This window comes from Triturus cristatus, chromosome 5_2, assembly GCF_964204655.1.
Source record: "Triturus cristatus chromosome 5_2, aTriCri1.1, whole genome shotgun sequence".
Taxonomy (NCBI): domain Eukaryota; kingdom Metazoa; phylum Chordata; class Amphibia; order Caudata; family Salamandridae; genus Triturus; species Triturus cristatus.
In genome coordinates this window covers 727,533,035-727,551,676 of record NC_140588.1, presented here as the reverse complement: position 1 = coordinate 727,551,676, position 18,642 = coordinate 727,533,035, and the positions used below count along the sequence as shown (strand labels likewise).

The 18,642-nt window shown below is 46.7% G+C and overlaps 1 protein-coding gene across 2 annotated transcripts in view; it reads right to left on the bottom strand.

Annotated features, from left to right (window-relative positions):
* BRWD3 (bromodomain and WD repeat domain containing 3) overlaps positions 1 to 18,642 on the bottom strand; it is a 1,513,493-nt gene that overhangs the window by 1,023,564 nt on the left and 471,287 nt on the right. For both annotated transcript variants that reach the window (XM_085607835.1, XM_085607833.1), the window contains one exon: positions 3,318 to 3,491. In XM_085607835.1, the coding sequence (XP_085463961.1) occupies positions 3,318 to 3,491 (174 nt within the window). The remainder of the gene's footprint in view (positions 1 to 3,317; positions 3,492 to 18,642) is intronic.

The following is an 18,642-nucleotide window of genomic DNA, read 5'->3' as shown; positions in this document are numbered from 1 at the left end:
CGCGCGGAACCGCCCATGTAGGAAGTGGCGGCACCTGCGAGAGCGTCGGAAATTCTTGGTACCGCATTCAGAAGCGTCCAGCTGTTGTAGCAGTAGGGTAAGGGTGCTGTGCACCACCAAACTCTTGAGACTGGATTGGGGTCCCGTATTCTGGATATTGTCTGGGCAGTACTAGTGGGAGATCCTCTCCCGGCTCATACATCGTGTGGGCTTGTCAGTGGTGTTAACTGACAGGAAACGGCTTTGCTGCAGGCAAATTCCTGCGTTCTTGCCTCATAGATGTGGCTTTCATACAGGCACATTGGGATTCTTGGATTCTTGCACGCTTGGATCATAGACGCTCTCTGAGGTGTTTAATGTGTCTTTGGGTTGATCCAGGCACTGCAGAACATGTATACTTTATCTACAACAGGAATGTGGGTGACATAACCTGCTCTTGGCTGAATCTCAGAACTGATTGATAAACATTACTCATGTACATGACTATCAGTGTATATGCAGCGATAATCCTTCATATTCTACTTGTCTTTTCTGGCTCTATTTAACAGGGGTACACAGAGTGGTATGGAACTATGCTCTATCCCTGTGAAGTGTAGTGGAGTCTAATAGAGGGTAGGTTTAGGAACTACTCATATATGTTTTTGTGGCACGCGAGTATAGGTCATTGTTTTTGTGAATCTGTGTCATGTGTACAGTGATTGGTTTTCTCTATGTTTCCCTCACTACAGACCTAACGGAGCGATTGGTGCTAATACCACTCAACGCATACTAGATAGGAGGTTCTGAACTCAGAAGGGTCTTTTTTATTTTTGTTACAGGTATATGGTCTGTGTATGGGTTTGGGGTGCTCTATACGGGTTAAGTTAGTTGGAGAGCACCATACGGTATTTACTATTGTTGTTGTCATTACAGGTCTCCCTCCCTGCTGTACCCATCCTTTCCTTCCCTCGCTTGATCCTCCCTTTGACCTTGGCCATTACGGCCATCAAGACTAGGGTATATCAAGAGGTGGACCCTCCTGAGCATCAACCCGATCCTGAGGACATTCCGAGCTGACAAATGATCCTCTGGCTTGTAGGCCCAAATGTGTCTTGCAGCCTCACCTCCCTGTTTTTTATTTACTGAACTGAACATTCTAAAGCAGAACCAAATATGTTACTACTGTAATTGGGTGGTTTTAATCTTTGGTTACAAATCCAGGGTTTGAATCCAAATACTCTAAGCCAAGCATACTTCCACAAGATTAGGGCAATGAACAAATTGCTTGCTTGACTGTCGTGTCAGCAGCATCTAAGGATGACTTTGGGAAGGTGTCAGCGAGTCTTCCTCTTGGATAACTGACTTTGCTCTTTACTTAAAGTCCTCATTCAGACGCGTGATTTCTACCACTTTTGGTAGCCAAACCTGCTGAGGACAACGTTGGAGAAAACAGGTCTCTTTCGAATTGCTCTCACTTTTTCCATCTTTCTTCCCATTGCCCCCAATCTCTTGTTATCTTTTTCTGGGGAAAAGGAGGCATTAGCCTTTTTTGAAGTGACTTAAGGAATCTGCCTGCACTTCAGTTCTTATGTACATTAGGTCCTACAGAGAGGCTTTATAATTTGTCTCCAGCCTAGGAGTAATGATTGGAAGCATTGGTAGGTAATGACTTTGTTTCTGCGCTGGCAGAAGTATTTAAAAAAGGATGTGGGATTTCATCTCCTCTTTCACCAGTTGCACCCTTAGCTGTGCACTGGACTCTTCACCAACGCATGAAAGTATTGCCCAGTGCGGATGGGCTTGTCAACCACCTCTAGGGGGAAGTCTGTCTCCACACGCTTTTAAATATCTTCATCCTGGCTTTTCTCCTCCAGGGGGACCTCTGACTTCTTCAAAATAATCATCTTGAGCCTCCTACATTGAATCGGAAATTGATAAGCACGTGTCCTCCTGCTCTAGCTCTGTGTTTATGGGTTTCCTTTGGCTGCTTTAGTATCACAGGTTGAATGCCTTGGTGCTCTCTTCATACTCTGGCACTTTTGAAGAAATTCAACGATTTCAACTTCGCAACGTTTTTTTTTTCAAAGCCAAGCATCTTTTCTCTCTGCTCAAAATGTGCGTCGGCATAGTTTGTTTCCTGGGGGTGTTCTGTCCCTTTCCTTCTAAGGTTCTTTTGCTTCATCCTTCCTCTGAGCTCTATCCCATTTGGAGTCAAAACCAAGTGTGAAGGTTTGTCGCCCTTGTGCCTTTCAACTTCAGCCCAAAGGGCACCTTGCTTTTTGATGTTGAATTTTTCGAAGTCAACGGCTGCTTACCAGTGTTCAAGGACAAACACTTCGGTTAATAAGACGTGCTGTGTGTCTGAGGCATTGCAGGTACGCCTCTTCTGTATGGCAAGAAAATTGCCTGGAACTGTACGTAATATCGCCAACATCTGGACAAAATGATGTTGAATCTTCGACATCAGTTCTCAGCTTCTCTTCCTCATCAGTCCAATCCTCTTCGCCTGAAAATCCATTTTCAATAAAAACTGATTTGCCTATGCCGTGGCACTGTGCTCAGTGTTATTTCTCCTGCACTTTTAGAGCTTTGAGAAAGAAAAATTAACACGCCTTGCAATGCCTTTGGCATGCATAAGTTTCATACTTTCTGCGTGTCTTTTGTGCCCTTTTGTAGTGACACTTTGGACGGAATCTAAATGGAGTTCTTTTCTATTCAACCCGATAAATACTAAGGAGACGCAGGGTTTATAACTGACCCCTGGCTACGCATTCTCTGACTCCCTAGTGGTTAAAGGCAAGGATGGAAACTCAGTCTATTTAGGTCTTCGACGATGTTCTTTTATCATCTTGCTGTGGCTGCATCATAAAATTACATTCACCGATATTCAGTGCAGTCTCTTTTGAGTGTCTCAATGTTCGTCGAATAAGAGCTATCGAGCGTGCTTATTTTCCCCAATGGTGAAATAAAATAAATAAAACCTTAGAAAACGGAGTAAAAAAAAATCAGGACCCAACCACTAGATAGCAGAGCAATCCATAGCATGAGAAACCAGAAGCGATCCGTTCTGCAAAATAATCAATGTGGATTACTGTATTCATTCATGTTACTCGCTTATGTTGGTCTTAAAATGTTTCCTATAAATTTTTGAAGAGGACAGCATTAGGGGTCAACAACCTCAGCATCAGGAGTACTAGTTTTAATGTTACACTGTCATTTTCCTGTTCATAATATATCCAATTTAACATCATTTTGAGTCGCTTTTTCTCTATGTCAATACCAGAGCAGTCTAAACTCTCTTAATATGGGAATATGGGAGAGAAGATGAGAATACCCACCGACACTGACAGGATGTATTCTGTTATTGGTGGGGTGCACTGCAGTTACTGCTGAACTAGAAACAATCCTTTGGTCATGATCTCGCTGGAGCTCTCGAATGATGCTGTCAAGGACACTCTCCTCCTGCTCATTCGTCTGCTGGCCAATCACTTGCTCTATGACTTCACCATTGCCTTGGTTAGAAGAAAATAATAAGACAAGACATGAGCACGAGCAATCACTAGACAGAAGCACCAGTGCAACCTGTTAACAGAACTTGCAATCAGCAAGGCAAAGAATGAGTTTCATCTGCCAACCAAGGCAACAATGTCAAATAGCACGTATCGATGCATGTGTATGAACAACTTGTGTTTGGCAAAATACCATCGAACTAGATCATATACTTTATACTTAGTAATACTTGTTTTTACATTGGCGTTTGAAAAAGAAATGTATAGTATCTACAATGGGCACTGACTTGGTCTTGTTACACACATTTATTTCTATGCCAGATGCCTTCACACTGCGCTCTTCATATTAGCGCCCTTTACTGGGTTCCCATTCTCACACTGCATAGTTATTAGGAATCATTCTTAGATTACATTTCCTTTATTTTGGCAACAATTTTATATATATTTTTTTTAATTCCTAATCTGAAGGGAGGGTGAAGAAAGCAGACTCTTGCCATAACAGTCAAGTGAATAATCATAACAACATAAACATGACGTGAATAGATGGTAGCAAAAAGAACAATTGATCAAAAGAATGCAGAACAATGTCATACATTCACCCCAGTACAGAGATCTGGACCTAATTCCATCGTTTTTTTGCTCAACATGCCATTCCAGTTTGGACCCAACCATATTCAAATCAGTCTTGACCCTGCGCCCAATGGGAACAGTCCATCCCGAACTGCCAAGCCACGTACTCCCTGGACTGGAAACCATTATCCTAGGACCGGTTTCGGGCTTTCAGCCCTCATCAGCCAGGATAGCTGGACTCCAGTGGCATAGAGAGCACGGGACCCACGTCTGGGCATACCCGTCCCACTCGGGGTGACAAATGCAAAAAGAACAATTGATGGACAAAATGCAGAACAATGTCATACATTCACCCCAGTACAGAGATCTGGGCCTAAATCCAACGTTTTTTTGCTCACCATGCCATTCCAGTTTGGACCCAGCCACTTGCAAATCAGTCTTGACCCTGCGCCCAATGGGAAAAGTCCAGCCCAAACTGCCATCATCTCCTTGTGTTTGCTTTGTTCGCCCTAAGTTGGCAGGGTATGCCCAGACGTGGGTCCCTTGCTCACTTTGCCACTGGATTCAAGCTAGCCTGGCTGATGAAGGGTGTTACCCAGAAATCGGTCCCAGGATGCTTGTTTCCAGTTCAGGGAAGACCTGGCTTGGCAGTTCGGGCTGGACTGTTCCCATGAGGCACAGGGTCAAGACTGATTTGCATATAGCTGGGTCTGAACTGAGGTGGCGAAGTGAGCTAAAGAATGATGATGGATTCAACCCAGATCTGTGACTGGGGGTGAGTGTCTGAAAAGTTTTGGCGCTCAGTCTGTCATCTCCTTGTGTTAGCTATGAATAGATGGTAGAACACTTACAGATATTTTACAGCGGAATCATCATGAGAACACTATTTCCGTGTAGCGAGTCAGAAAATATAATGTATAAAGCCATACCAAAAAGGAAAGTGTAGGAAACAGAGGAATAAGGAGATCGAGAACATGAGAGACATGAAACAAAAGACGAAGCGTTTAGAGTATATTTGTGCTGTCCGATTCATGCCTTCCAATCCTTCAAACCATTGCGTATCATTGAGTATTACTCTTAGACATGTAGAAAGTATAATGTGAGAGTGGGCCCTCTTTCTGCATGGTTACCCCCACTTTTTGGTGAACTGCTGATGTACTTCGATCGAGTGTGCCATGGGCTTCTGACAATCAGGCACCCAGGTCCTATGCCTATGTTCTTTCCCTAAAACTGCATTGAAGACCAAACCTCATTGGCAGTCTCTGGCCACGGGTCAGCCCCTGGCAAATGGTACCACAGGTACGCAGGGCACTGTGACCAGGCAAGGCCTCTAAGGGCTGCAGCACTTATTGTGCCACCCTTAGAGGCCCTGTACCATTACACTCAGCCTTTGCAAGCTGCGTGTTTTGGTGCAGTACAAAGTGAAGAGTCGACATGGCACACATCCCTGTGTGCCATGCCAACAACCCACTACCTTGGCATTGATCAGCCACCCCTCTAGCTGGGTGCACTATACCAGTGGTGAGGGTACAGGTGAATGAGCCCTGTACCCCTACAGTGTTGAAGCCAATTCTTATACATTGTAAGTGCAGTAATGACGTTAAGAGTATATGGTGCTGGGAGTTTCTCATTACGAACGAGACAGTACCATAATGGCTCTACTGAAAACTGACAAGCTTGGTATCAAACGTCCAGTGTGGGATTTAATGAAAAATGCAAACAGAGGGCATCTTAGGGGTGCCCCCTGAAAAATAACCCAACACTAGTGCCTAGGCTGACTGGCTGCTCCCCAGCTGCCACCACCAGATATGTTTCTGGACCCTTGGGTCGAGAGTCAGCTGCTTTCGGGGCCTGAAACAATGCACATCCTGGGACGAGGTGCCAAGCCTCCTCCCTCAGGATGGGCAAGGTCCACAAAGGGGAAGTTTCAAAGGCTTGCCGCCCTTTGTGAGCTTCCCCAGGCCTACTGCTGCTTCCAGCAACTTGTCCCCACTGGTTCTGACCCCCACTTTTGGGGGTAAAACTGGCGGGAAAACCAAGTGAGGAAGGGAGGTGTGCCCACCTCTGCCAACCTCACCCCTCTTGCAGCTGGGGGGACCCAGCCAACCAGAGTGAGGCATATGCCCCCCCTCCCACTGGAGGGTGGCATAATAGGGGATGTACCCACCCCAAGGAAGGGACCCATTGGTCCCAACCTTTTACTTACCTGTAACGTCCCTAAATCTAGTATTTACGGGCAATCCTGAACCATGCCTCCTCAGACAAGCAACGACCAGGAAGAAAAGATGAAGGAGGACCATACAGCCATGCCGAAGCTAAGAAGAGGTGGACGCCCACTGACTTGGCCCCAGCCCTACCGAGCTGTCTCCACCTCGAACCTGCAGAAGCGAAAGTCTGGTGTGTCCTGCAGCCAGCAACCTCAAGAAGCCCGAGGACCTGTCCTGCCTTTCAAAGGCAAGACTGTCTCCCATGAACACCTGATTTGTTCATCCACAGACTCCAACTCCGGGCAAATCCGCGAGTCTGCACCACTCTGCAACTGTTGCCCAAGGCCAGAGTTCGAGTGGCCCAACACTACAAGGAGGTCTCCCTGGCGATTTTGACCTGAGATCTGGTGATGTCTGACCTGCCTCGAATCTCCCAGCGAAGCCTGCAGCCTCTTTCTGGATGATCCCACGCGACCGGAGTTGGTAAGAGAAACCCGACGCCTGAAGACACCTCTGCACCCGAAGCCCCACGGCCTTAGGTGGCCCAACTGACAGTGTACCGGCATCTCAACTTACCTCTTCAACTGGTGGTCACCTCCAGAAGATCTTCGTCCCGAGCCTGCAGCCTTTGTTGAAATCGGTGAATCCCCATTGAAACCAACAGGGCACCCGACGCCAAAACAGCACCCAGCCGCCCCTGCGCCGCTGCAGGCGCACTTTTTGTGCTAAACAGGATCCTCCTTTGCCCTGAGCCCAACACCAGGAGCTTTGCTCGCACAACCCAGTGGCCTGTCTGAAGCACCAACCGGTGGCCCCCTAACCCCCATTGGATAACATTGGGCCTCAGCACTCTGCACCCGGCCGCCCTAGTGCAGCTGAGGGTGTAACAAGAGTGCATCCTTGACCCTGGGGGAACCCTTGTTCTAACCCGAGAAACTCCAAAGACCGAGTACTTACCTGGTAACCGTTAACTTAATTTCTCTCCACAGGAACCCATTGACTGTTTTTCTCAGAAAAATGTTTTAAGTGTGCAGTTGATTTGTATGGAAACCTTACAAATAACAATTGTGCCAAACTGATTTTACTTACCTTTTCTCTAGGAAATGTCCCAGTGTGATATCTAGGCATATCACACCGAGAGGAAAAAGTAATCGAAAAAGTAACGAAAAGTAATCTGTAAAGTAATTTCAATACCTTGACTTACCTGTTTTTCAAACAACTGCATTTGAAATTGCATTCACTTGTAAACACTGCATTATAATTAGCAAAATATTTATTTCACTTACCTGTGCCAGGCTTGGTTTGGTTCTAGATATAAATAAGGAATATGCTACTTACCAGTATGCATCTGTTCTTGGCATGTAGAGCTGCAGATCTACACACTTGTGCATAGATCGCCATCTGGTGTTGGGCCCGGATGTTTGCAGTTTGTTTTTCCTCTTGGAAAGTCTTTGGAAGTCACAAGGTCGGTGACTCCTCCTTTGGATCGTATTGCGCATGGGCTTCGGCTCCATCCTCAGATTGTTTTTCGCCAGCAGGGAAAGATGGAGCGTAGTAATAACAGTGAAGATACCCATGTGTGTGCTATCTAAATAAGAAAAACTGGGACAGATACAGGTAGCCGGGTGGGCGTGTGTAGATCTGCAGCTCTAAATGCCAAGAACAGATACTGGTAAGTAGCATATTCCGTTCGAGGCATATAAGCTGCAGATTACACACTTGTGCATAGATTATATAGCAGTATCCACCGTTAGCGGCGACCACCCGTATCTGTTGCTGTGGTTTGAAATAATGTTTTGAGTACAGCCTGGCCCACACTAGCCTGTTGCTTAGTTTGCACATCTACACAATAGTGTTTGGTAAAAGTGTGCGGTGTTGACCATGTAGCTGCTTTGCAGATATCATCTAATGGGATGTTCCCTAAGAATGCCATGGAAGCCCCTATTTTTCGTGTAGAATGGGCTTTAGGGGGAATGGATAGCGTTCGCTTTGGTTTGTGGTAGCAGATTTGAATGCATTTTACAATCCACCTAGCTATCCTTGATTTTGAGATGGGGTTGCCTTTGTGTGGTGGAGAGAAAGAGACAAACAGTTGTTTGGTCTTACGGAAAGGTTGTGTTCTTTGGATGTAGTAGAGTAAGGCTCGTTTGACATCTAGTGTGTGAAGAGCCCTTTCTGCAACGGTCTGTGGTTGCGAGAAAAATACTGGTAGTTCTACTGTTTGGTTTAGGTGAAAAGGAGAAATGACTTTAGGGAGGAATTTTGGGTTGGTACGGAGAACAACCTTGTTGTGGTGCATTTGGAGAAAAGGTTCTTGAATGGTAAGTGCTTGTATCTCACTGACCCTTCTAAGGGAAGTGATGGCTACAAGAAAAGCGGTTTTCTATGTTAGGAATTGTAGTTCGCATTTGTGCAGAGGTTCGAAGGGAGGCCTCATTAGCCTTGTGAGAACGATATTTAAGTTCCACACAGGTGAGGGTGGCACTCTGGGGGGAATTATTCTTTTAAGGCCTTCCATGAAGGCTTTAATGGCAGGTACTCTAAAGAGTGATAGATGTTGCCTGTTTTGTAGGTAAGCTGCAATAGCTGCGAGGTGTAGTCGAATGGACGTATAGGCTAAATTGCACCTTTGTAGATGGAGTAAGTAACCTATGATGTGTTGAATGGACACGTCCAGTGAATTGATGGTGTTGTTATGGCAATAAACAACAAAACGTTTTCACATGGCGGCGTAGCACGCTCTAGTGGTAGGTCTTCTAGCTTCTCCGATGACGTTCATACAGTCAGGGGGAAGATTTAGGTACCCGAATTCTAGGATTTCAGGAGCCAGATCGCAAGGTTGAGCTGCGCTGGGTCCTGGTGTCTGATCTCTCCATGGTTCTTGGTTAAGAGGTGTGGAGAGAGGTGTAGTTTTTGGTGCGGTAATACAGATAGTTCCAGCAGTGTGGTATACTACGGTTGTCTGGCCCACGTTGGAGCTACTAGGATTAGTGTGAGGGAGTGTTGTTGTAGTTTGCGCACCACTAGTGTAATGAGTGGGAGAGGCGGAAAAGCGTACGGAAATCTGCCTGACCAGTTCATCCATATCGCATTTCCTTTGGACAATGGGTGTGGGTATCTGGCGGCGAAGCTTGGGCATTTGGCGTTTTTGTGGGTGGCGAAGAGGTCTATCTGTGGATGCCCCCACATTTGAAAGTACGGGTGAAGAACTTGCGGGTGAAGCTCCCACTCGTGGATCTGTTGTGTCTGCCAGCTGAGCAGATCTGCCACTGTGTTTAGGACTCCTGGGACATGCTGAGCTAGGAGAAAGATTTTCTGGGGTATTGCCCATCTCCATATGCTCTGTACAAGTTGAGAGAGCTGTAGAGAGTGTGTGCCACCTTGTTTTTGAATATAATACATGGCTGTCATGTTGTCTGTGCGGATCAGGACTGCCTTGCCTGAAATTTGGGTTTGAAAAGATTTTAGGGCTAAGAAGATTGCTAATAACTCCAGATGGTTGATATGGAGTAACTTTTGTTGAGGTGTCCACTTGCCCTGTATGGTGAGATGTAGTAGATGAGCTCCCCATCCGGAGAGCGATGTGTCCGTTGTCAGTACTATTTGAGGAACCGGGTCCAGGAACGGTCGACCTTTGGAAAGGTTTGTGGTGTTCCACCACTGCAGAGAGCGATGGGTGCGACCGTCTACCAACACCAGATCTGTTAATTGACCCTGGGCCTGGTTCCATTCTTGCGCTAAGCACTCTTGGAGAGGACGCATCTGGAGTCTTGCGTGAGGTACTATGAAGATGCAAGAGGCCATCATCCCTATTAGTTGCATAAACACTCGAGCTGGAAGGGAGTGTTGTGCTATGAATTTTGTGCTTAGAGCCTGAATGCTTGCAATCCTGGCAGGATTGGGGTAGGCTAGCGATCTTGAGGTGTCTATGGTGGCACCGAGGTATTGTTTTATGTGGGATGGTTGTAGATGGGACTTCTGGTGGTTTACTGTGAAGCCCAGTTGGTGGAGTAGCTGAATAGTGGTGGACGTGTGTTGTACACACTGATTGTATGACCTGGCTTTTATCAGCCAGTCGTCTAAGTATGGGAAGACGTGAATGTGTTGTCTTCGCAAATGTGCTGCCACCACTGCTAGGCATTTGGTGAATACCCGTGGCGCTGTTGTGACTCCGAGCGGGAGCACTTTAAATTGGTAGTGCTGTCCGTCCACTACAAACCTGAAGTACTTCCGGTGAGCTTTGTGCACCGGAATGTGGAAATAAGCGTCTTTTAGGTCTAAAGTGGTCAAAAAGTTGTTTTGGGAGAGGAGCGGAAGTACCTGCTGAAGCGTCACCATATGAAAATGGTCTGAGTGTATGTATGTGTTTAGGGGCCGGAGATCTAGGGTGGGTCGAAGAGTCTCGTCCCTTTTTGGTATGAGGAAATATAGGGAGTAGACTCCCATATTTTGTTGGTTGGTAGGAATGGGTTCTATTGCCCGTTTCTGTAGGAGGGAGATTACCTCCTGCTTTAGGAGTATTAGATGTTCTTGTGACATTGGGTGTTGTCTGGGTGGAATGTTTGGGGGGTAGATATTAGTTCTAGGCAGTAGCCTGACCGAATTATCTGTGTTACCCATTTGTCTGAGGTGATGGTAGCCCAGACAGGAAGGAAATGTTGGAGTCTGCCCCCCGACCGGAGTGGAATGGTCTGGGGGGAGCGGGGGAGTCATTGTGTAGGCGATGTGGCAGAGCGGGCGTTGTTTGTTTTGCCTCCGCCTTTATTATTGTTACCCCTATAGCCGCCTCTTTGATAACCCCTTGTGAAGGTGGACTGAGAAGGGGATTTGTATGAAGTTGACGCGGTGTCTGAGGAGTAGCCTCTAGACGTACTTCGAAAGGAAGAGCGGCGAAAGGAGCGTCTAGGAGGGTGTGACTAAGGCTCCCATGGATTTTGCCGTATCCGTATCCTTCTTAATTTTTTCTAGGGCCTCATCCACTTTTGGGCCAAATAGATGATCTTGGTCAAAGGGATGGTTAAGGATGGAGGCTTGTACCTCCGGTTTAAACCCGGATATTCTTAGCCAAGCATGGCGACGGAGGATGACCCTGGTATTGATGGCCCTGGAAGCTGTGTCTGCTGCATCTAGGGCACAACGTATGGAGGTGTTAGTAATAGTTTTACCCTCCTGAATTAGTTCATTGGCCCTAGCTTTATATTTTTCAGGGAGGTGGTGCATTATGCTTTCTAACTCGTCATAATGTGCCCTGTCATATCTGGCCAATAGCGCTTGAGTATTGGCGATACGCCATATATTGGCTGCTTGTGATGCAGTACGCTTTCCTGATGCGTCCAGTAGTTTTGACTCTTTGTCAGGTGGTGGCGCTTCGCCTGATGCCTGGGAGTTTGCCCTTTTACGTGCAGTGGATACCACTAGAGAATCTAGTGGCGCTGGCCCTCTGGTGTAGGAGGGATCTGTGGGGGCAGCTTTGTATTTTTTCTCGATGCGTGGGTTAATGACCCTGGCCCTAACTGGGTCCTTAAAAACTTCTGGGGCATGCTTTACCACTCCTTTGAGCATGGGCAATATGGAGGATGACCTATGTGTGGTGTCGAATGTGTCGAGGAGGAAATCTTCCTCCACGGGGTCGGTATGCAAGTCTACCCCATGATAGTGTGCCGCCCTTTGCAGTAAATGGTTGAACCCCAATGAGTCTTCCGGTGGAGATGGTCTGGAGGGGTAAAGATCATCTTGTGGGACGTTGGGGATATCAGGGATATTGTAATCGTCCCATGGGTCTGGGGATCCTGTAGGGGTGGGGTCCCCTGTGGGTAGGTCCTGGGGCACATCCCCTATGTCATCATATGGGTCCACGTGATCATCATCGTGTGGAGAAGGGGTCGGAGGTTGGGGTGGAGAAGGCGGAGGGGGTGGAGGTGGGGGAAGGTGGAGGAGGTGGAAGAGGTGGGGAAGGTATTCTGAACGGAGAGGTAGCAGAGTCCTTCCTCTTTGAAGGTGGAGGTGGAGCAGGCTTCTCCAAATGTCTCTTTTTGGTAGAGAGTGTCAAATGTCCAGTTTTTGGATCCTTGGTGAGTGTCTTTTGCAAGGGATCCGGTGTAAATAGGTCTGGTGAGGTTGGTCGGTCCGTCGGCGCCAGGGCCGTTGGCTTTTTAGGCTTTTCTGTGCTGTTCGTTGTTTGGAACCCGGTTTGGGAACCTCCGGACGCTTGGTCGGCGCCGAGATGGGTTTCCGCTTCGAAGTGTCGGTGCCGGTGGCCTTGTGTGCTTTGGTCAGCACCGAAGGTGGTGTCGGTACCGAAGAGCTGGGTTTCGACCCAGAGTGCTTCGGTGTGGGGCTCGGTGTCGAGATGGAGGGCAGCTTCTTTTTTGGTGCCGAAGCGTGTTTATCGGCACCGACGGTAGGCTGGCTCGAGCCCGAGCCGCCGGAAGGCTTGCTTGGCTTCTTTACCGGGCCCGAAGGTGCGGTGTTGGAAGCAGTGTCCTTGGTCTTGTCTAGGCCCGGAGGCGAAGGTGTGACCGGAGCCTTTTTCGGTGCCGGCAGGTGTGTGGGTGGGGGGGGGGACGGATCAGTACTCACAACCCTCTGCGCCGGGGTGATGTCCTCCACATCTGAGTCGTCGGCTTCGGAAGCGCTGACGAGGCCCTCGTCGGTGTAACGCTCTGGAGCGTCGATGCCTTCTCCGAAGATGTCGTCCGGAATCGTCTAGGAGTGCGTCATAGTTCTTCTGGCTCTTCGGTCCCGAATAGTCTTTTTGGACCGGAAGGACTTACACGCCGGACAGTCTCGAGTTCAGGGGAGAGGCAGAGATTGCATACATCGGTGTGGGGAAATTTGGACCTACATCGAGGGCACTTTTTAAATGGAGTCCTTTCCATTAGCCAGGACCGGAGCTTGGAGAGGCCCGAAGGCCGCCGTCGACGACTGGAACAGAAGGTCTGTGCCAATGAGAAGGCGCGTCGAGTGAGGAGATCGCGATCGCAACAATACCGCGGTTTGGGGTGAGGATTGCGCGTCAATCGTCGAACTGGAAGCTGTTCGGAACCGGAGCGCGAAGATTACATCCGAGCCCGATGGCGTAAAAAAACAATCTGAGGATGGAGCCGAAGCCCATGCGCAATACGATCCAAAGGAGGAGTCACCGACCTCGTGACTTCCAAATACTTTCCAAGAGGAAAAACAAACTGCAAACATCCGGGCCCAACACCAGATGGCGATCTATGCACAAGTGTGTAATCTGCAGCTCATATGCCTCGAACCTAATATTTTTATACAAACAAAATTGGTCTGAGTTCAGTCTAGAGTGTGTGCAATCATTTGCTGACTGAGTTGTGGAAATGTGGATTTTCCTGATCAGTTATGTCCCCTATCTTGGACCCCAACGGTTCTATATGCATGTTACAAGTACATGTATGTTCCCTCCAGTTCCAGTTTCGAAGACGCAAACACATGTGTGTCTACCGTCGATATGTTCTCTGTCAGATCCGCCATCAATGGGCTGGATATTCGATTCCTAAGTATGAAAGGCCACCGACTTTATATGGCTAAGTTACTCCATTTTTACAGTTCAGGCAAGTAGGCCCGATTCTGTCCTCAAAGCCTTTCCCTGCTCTCTGTCTTTGACAGCTTCAGCTTGAGCTCGCATCTGTATCCATGAACTTTGTCCTACTCCCTGTGCAGCTAACGGTGCCTGCCTCGGCCAGTTTTCGCCTGCCTGCCAAGAAGCTGTATTTCACCTTCGAATTATCTATTTTGTTCTTCAGCCGATGCATTCCTGTCTAGTGATTTAGGTAAACATTTCCTTTAGCTCACAAGCAAAGGACTCAGCCTTTCCGTCCTCCTGCAAGTGATTCATAGCCCTGCTGCCATGGAAAGTTTTCTGCCCCTCGCATCTCATATAGACACTTAGGCGTTTGTGCACGCACACAGTCAGTATAGACTAGATTCTGTCCGAGAGTCCTTCCTTGTGGATAACATAGTTCTTTAAACATAGGATGTTAGATATGATTTGAGATTAGGTTGACTTGACCCCCCAGACTTCTCGTCTCCACATGTAGAGCTAAATGTCAAGTCCCCTTCACCCCCTAGTTGCACGTCACTCACACGTCATGCTGCTGCGCGCGCATCTATGCCAAGTATTATCTTATAGATCCACTTATGTCTGATAATCCTAACCAATCATGTTTCTTTTATTCCTTATTACGCCTAGTTTCGATTACGTACCGGTCATGTCACTTTTCTTATCAAATGTTACGCCTTTTACATTCGTTTCATTGTAATGTACTTATTATAAAAATGCATGTCTGTTAATAAAGTATTGTACTTCACTTCCTGAACCCTCGTGGTGACGGAACCTGAAGGCCGCGACTCGAGTCGGCCATTTTGAATGGAATAAAGCCCATTTAGAAACTCTTATACCACGGATTCTGCCTCTTGTTATTTTGAGCTATTTTATGTTATTTCAAGATCCCGTATGAAATTCAGTCCGGTAAAGAAGATTTTTATTTACCACATAATGGCGCCCGAACAGGGACACTTTCTCATCTCACGCGCCGGCGGTGCGTTGCAGGCCCGGTCTCCTGCCACAGCTGGACGGACCATAAACGCGTACCAGCAGGATTTCCTGTAAGCTCCCTCCGGTCAAGCGGGGGCGACTGAGGCTGCGATCAACCCAGACGAGGCGGTGAGAAGTGCGAAGTATCCCGACCAGAGCCTAGCTGAGAGAGCAAGATCCGAGGTATACAGAGGCCCACCAGGTTTCTCGAAATCCCGATGTCCAGAGGGTCCGCAGTCATCGAGTCCTGTCCATTCTCTGAGGCCTTCCGTTTCAAGGAGCTACTCGGTGAGTACCATCGCCGGGGAGGCGTGTTGACGCGCACATAGGTTGTGCCGGTCAAGACGGATTTGGGTACACAAATCCGGTCTGCACTGTTTAGCAGTGTATATGTACTGTTTAGCAGTATATCAAGTATTCCGAAGTATTCAGTTATTGTCAAGAATTCAACGTGGTGATTAGTTAGGCAGACTGTCATCATTGTCGGTCATTGTTAAAATGTTTAATGTTTAATGTTTAAAGTGTTCAAATATTGTGGTATGAATGATTGTGCATTGTACACTGTTCATTATTGTGTTTTTCGTATTAAGTAAGTTCAAGAGTAAGTATCAGATCAGTTGTCAATATGCCGCTCTTCTCGAAGTTAAGACAGATTACTACCAGAAAAGGGGTGCTTGAAGAAGCAGTTCCTATTCCTCCTAGGGACACTCCAGGGCATTTTATGTACCATAAGCATGGCTTAGATGCCATATTGTTTCTTGATCTATGGGTAGATTATACCAAGGGATTACCGGAAAGTCAAAGGTGGCCCGTAGCGGGAACCTGGGATGCAGAGTGCATCATGAAAGTGGAGGAAGAGTTATGGAAAAGAAAGGTCAGACAGTCACAGAAAGACGCTGTTGAGTTATGGCGTAAAGAATCTCATAGACGAACAGAAAAAGCACGTAGACAAGAAGAGAGGAGTAAAGAAAGTTCAAATAAAGCTCAAGAAAATCCATTAATTGAGGAAGGTATCCGAGTGAAATCAGAACAAGTAAATAGACAAAGAAATGCTCTTATGAATGGTATGTATCCCCTTCTAGCCGAAGGACTACCTAAGGCTGCTCCAGAGATGCCAAAAGACTTGCCACCCCCATTATTTCCAATTAAGGTACATCCAAAAGGGCATCCCAGAACCGCAGAAGATGTTTTTCCTTCCTCATATCTAGACGACGCAGCTCCCGAGTATGCTAACGCCGCACCACATAGACCGTCTGGTGTAGGGGTTCAACGTCAGGATCAGGTATCTGTCCCCGTGCAACAGCAAGTCCCGACGCAAGCGTCAGCAAGCACATCTGTTTCCGCATCTGTCTCCGCAGTCGATTCTACAGGGGTGTCGACACCCATAGTTGCTGTGTCACGTTCAACGAATCCATTCACACCCGACGCCCCAGATGGGGCCACGGGAGGTGCTAGCAGTACCTTTACACCACCCAGAATAAATAAACTTGTTTTTCAAGAGTCAGCGCATTCACGTACGCCTAAATTCGTAAGTGAACGTACGCTTAAGGAACTCCTTGTAAATTGTAGATATGACCCAGTGGCTGGTAAAGAGGACGAAATGGTCCTGGCATCATTACGTATCAGGCGAGCCGCAGAGTATTTAGCAAGGTTACCAGGAATGACTACGCATCTAGATAACATATATCATTTTGTTCAAACAGGACGAGATCCAGGATGTATTAACAGAGCTATGGAATTCCAGAAAGTAGAAATACAAGGGGAACTGTTACGTTTCCTCATAAACTGTGTGATCAGAAATCAAGACCGTCCGGGGGTAGACCCGAATGCAATGCTTATTCTTACAAGATGGAGTCAGAATATATCAGAAGGGAGACACGATAAGCAAAATTGTATAATAGCCATGTGCCGAAAAATCCGTAAAGAAATAGAGCGTATTCATGAAGAGAGGTTGGGAACAGACGAGTTTGAGCAAGATGAAATGTCCGAATCAGGGAATTCCGCAAGACAGTCAGAGACCATAGCCTATGTAGGCAGAGGAAGATCCGGTGAAAATACTAGATGTTTTTCTGATCCCATACACTCTGTATGCCCAAATAATAGCAGAACGTATCCGACGCCTATAATAAATCTGAAGTCTCCTGAACATTCGTTTCAAGCCGCAGATAAAATACTACGAGAACGAAGGGGTTACCACCTCCTCGATTCCATGGATGAGCAAGAATTAGCCAGATCAGCCGTTCACTGGATTAACAGTCCTGAAAAATACGGTGATGAGACCGTAGCACACACGTTTCTTAATCTCAGTACAGATGAACAACGTTTAGCTGGAATCTATATGATTCAGCAACTCGTCATATTATATAAGAGCCAACATGCTGACCCTGGTCCTTTGCCTGATATATTAACGGAACTACTCACGAACAGATGGAGAGGTTCTAGTAACAAGCTAATTAAAGAGATATTAGTGTCACGTAAGCAGTATGTCCTTTTTGTAAGTCCGGATTCTCTCTCGCTGCCCCGCAGAGAAAGAGCGCCGTACTATATGGATAGACAAAATCCTTTACGAGAAGTGCACCCAATAAAAGGCGAAGACAATGAGTTTCACCGTGTATTTGTTTACACACCCATATCAAAAATGGAATTATTGGAAATGAAGAAAGTAGTACCTAGTCATGACAAAGACCCAGCGGGTTTCCACCGAGAAATTAAAGACATGTTACTGATGGGAGAGTACACCTTTCCTGATATTATGACGATATTAAAGGTGCTTTTGCCTGCTGGCATTTATGAAAAACTGAAAGAAAAAGAGTGGGAAGTGGGTGACCAAAAGATAGACTGGACAGCATTAGCAGAGGAAGAAAGGGGCCGAACTGCAGGTTCAGGGCTCGGGGATAAAGTTAAACTGTTACCAGGTTTACTAGTACAGGTACTGCCACGTTTATTAACTACAAAAAAGGAAGATTGGGGTGCAATCACAGCCTGCAAACAAAAGCAAGATGAAGACACAAGCGATTATTATGCTCGATTTGAAAAATGTTTTGGTATAAATAGTGGTATAAAAGCAAGTAGTGACTCATATCCACATTTATTTGTGACAAAATTAGTGGAAAATGCATTGCCTCCAGTAAAGAATAGAATATTGAAATTCGAGAGTACCTGGCAAAGTAACACTCCGTCGCAAATGCTACAAATGTTACAGTATCATCACAATAGAATTAGGGATGAACAAGAACACGAGCATAGACGCATGAAGGATACAAAAATGAAAATGCTAGTTTCTCAGACAGTACCAGCAGATGGTCACAAAAAGGGTGCGACACATTCTGGTGATTCTGCAGTTCCTGTAAAAGGAACCTGCAATTACTGTAAACAACTAGGCCATTATGTACACGATTGTCCAGTCCTGAAACGTAATATAGCTACAGGTATTGCAAAAGAGAGACCACGATTAGTTAGACAAGATCAGAATGAACAAGGAACTATGCAGCATGGACAGTCCATGCCAGTTCAGCAACAGTCCATGCCAGCCTCACAGCAACCCATACAGTTTGTGCCAGCTGCACCACCGTTGCCTGCTACTGCCACACAAACCACAACACGACAAATGTATCAGACTGCACAGTATGAATACCCTGAGTATCAGCGTTACGCATGAACCAGCCTAGAGAGGGAAGTTGACTTACCGCTTATCGAGATTCCTGTAGATCAAGAAGGACCTTATGTACATAGTGAATTATTAGGTCAAGATAGAAAATTCTTACTCGATACAGGGGCAAGTCGAACAACCATAAAACGTAGTGAAGTTCCAGGGGCACCCCTC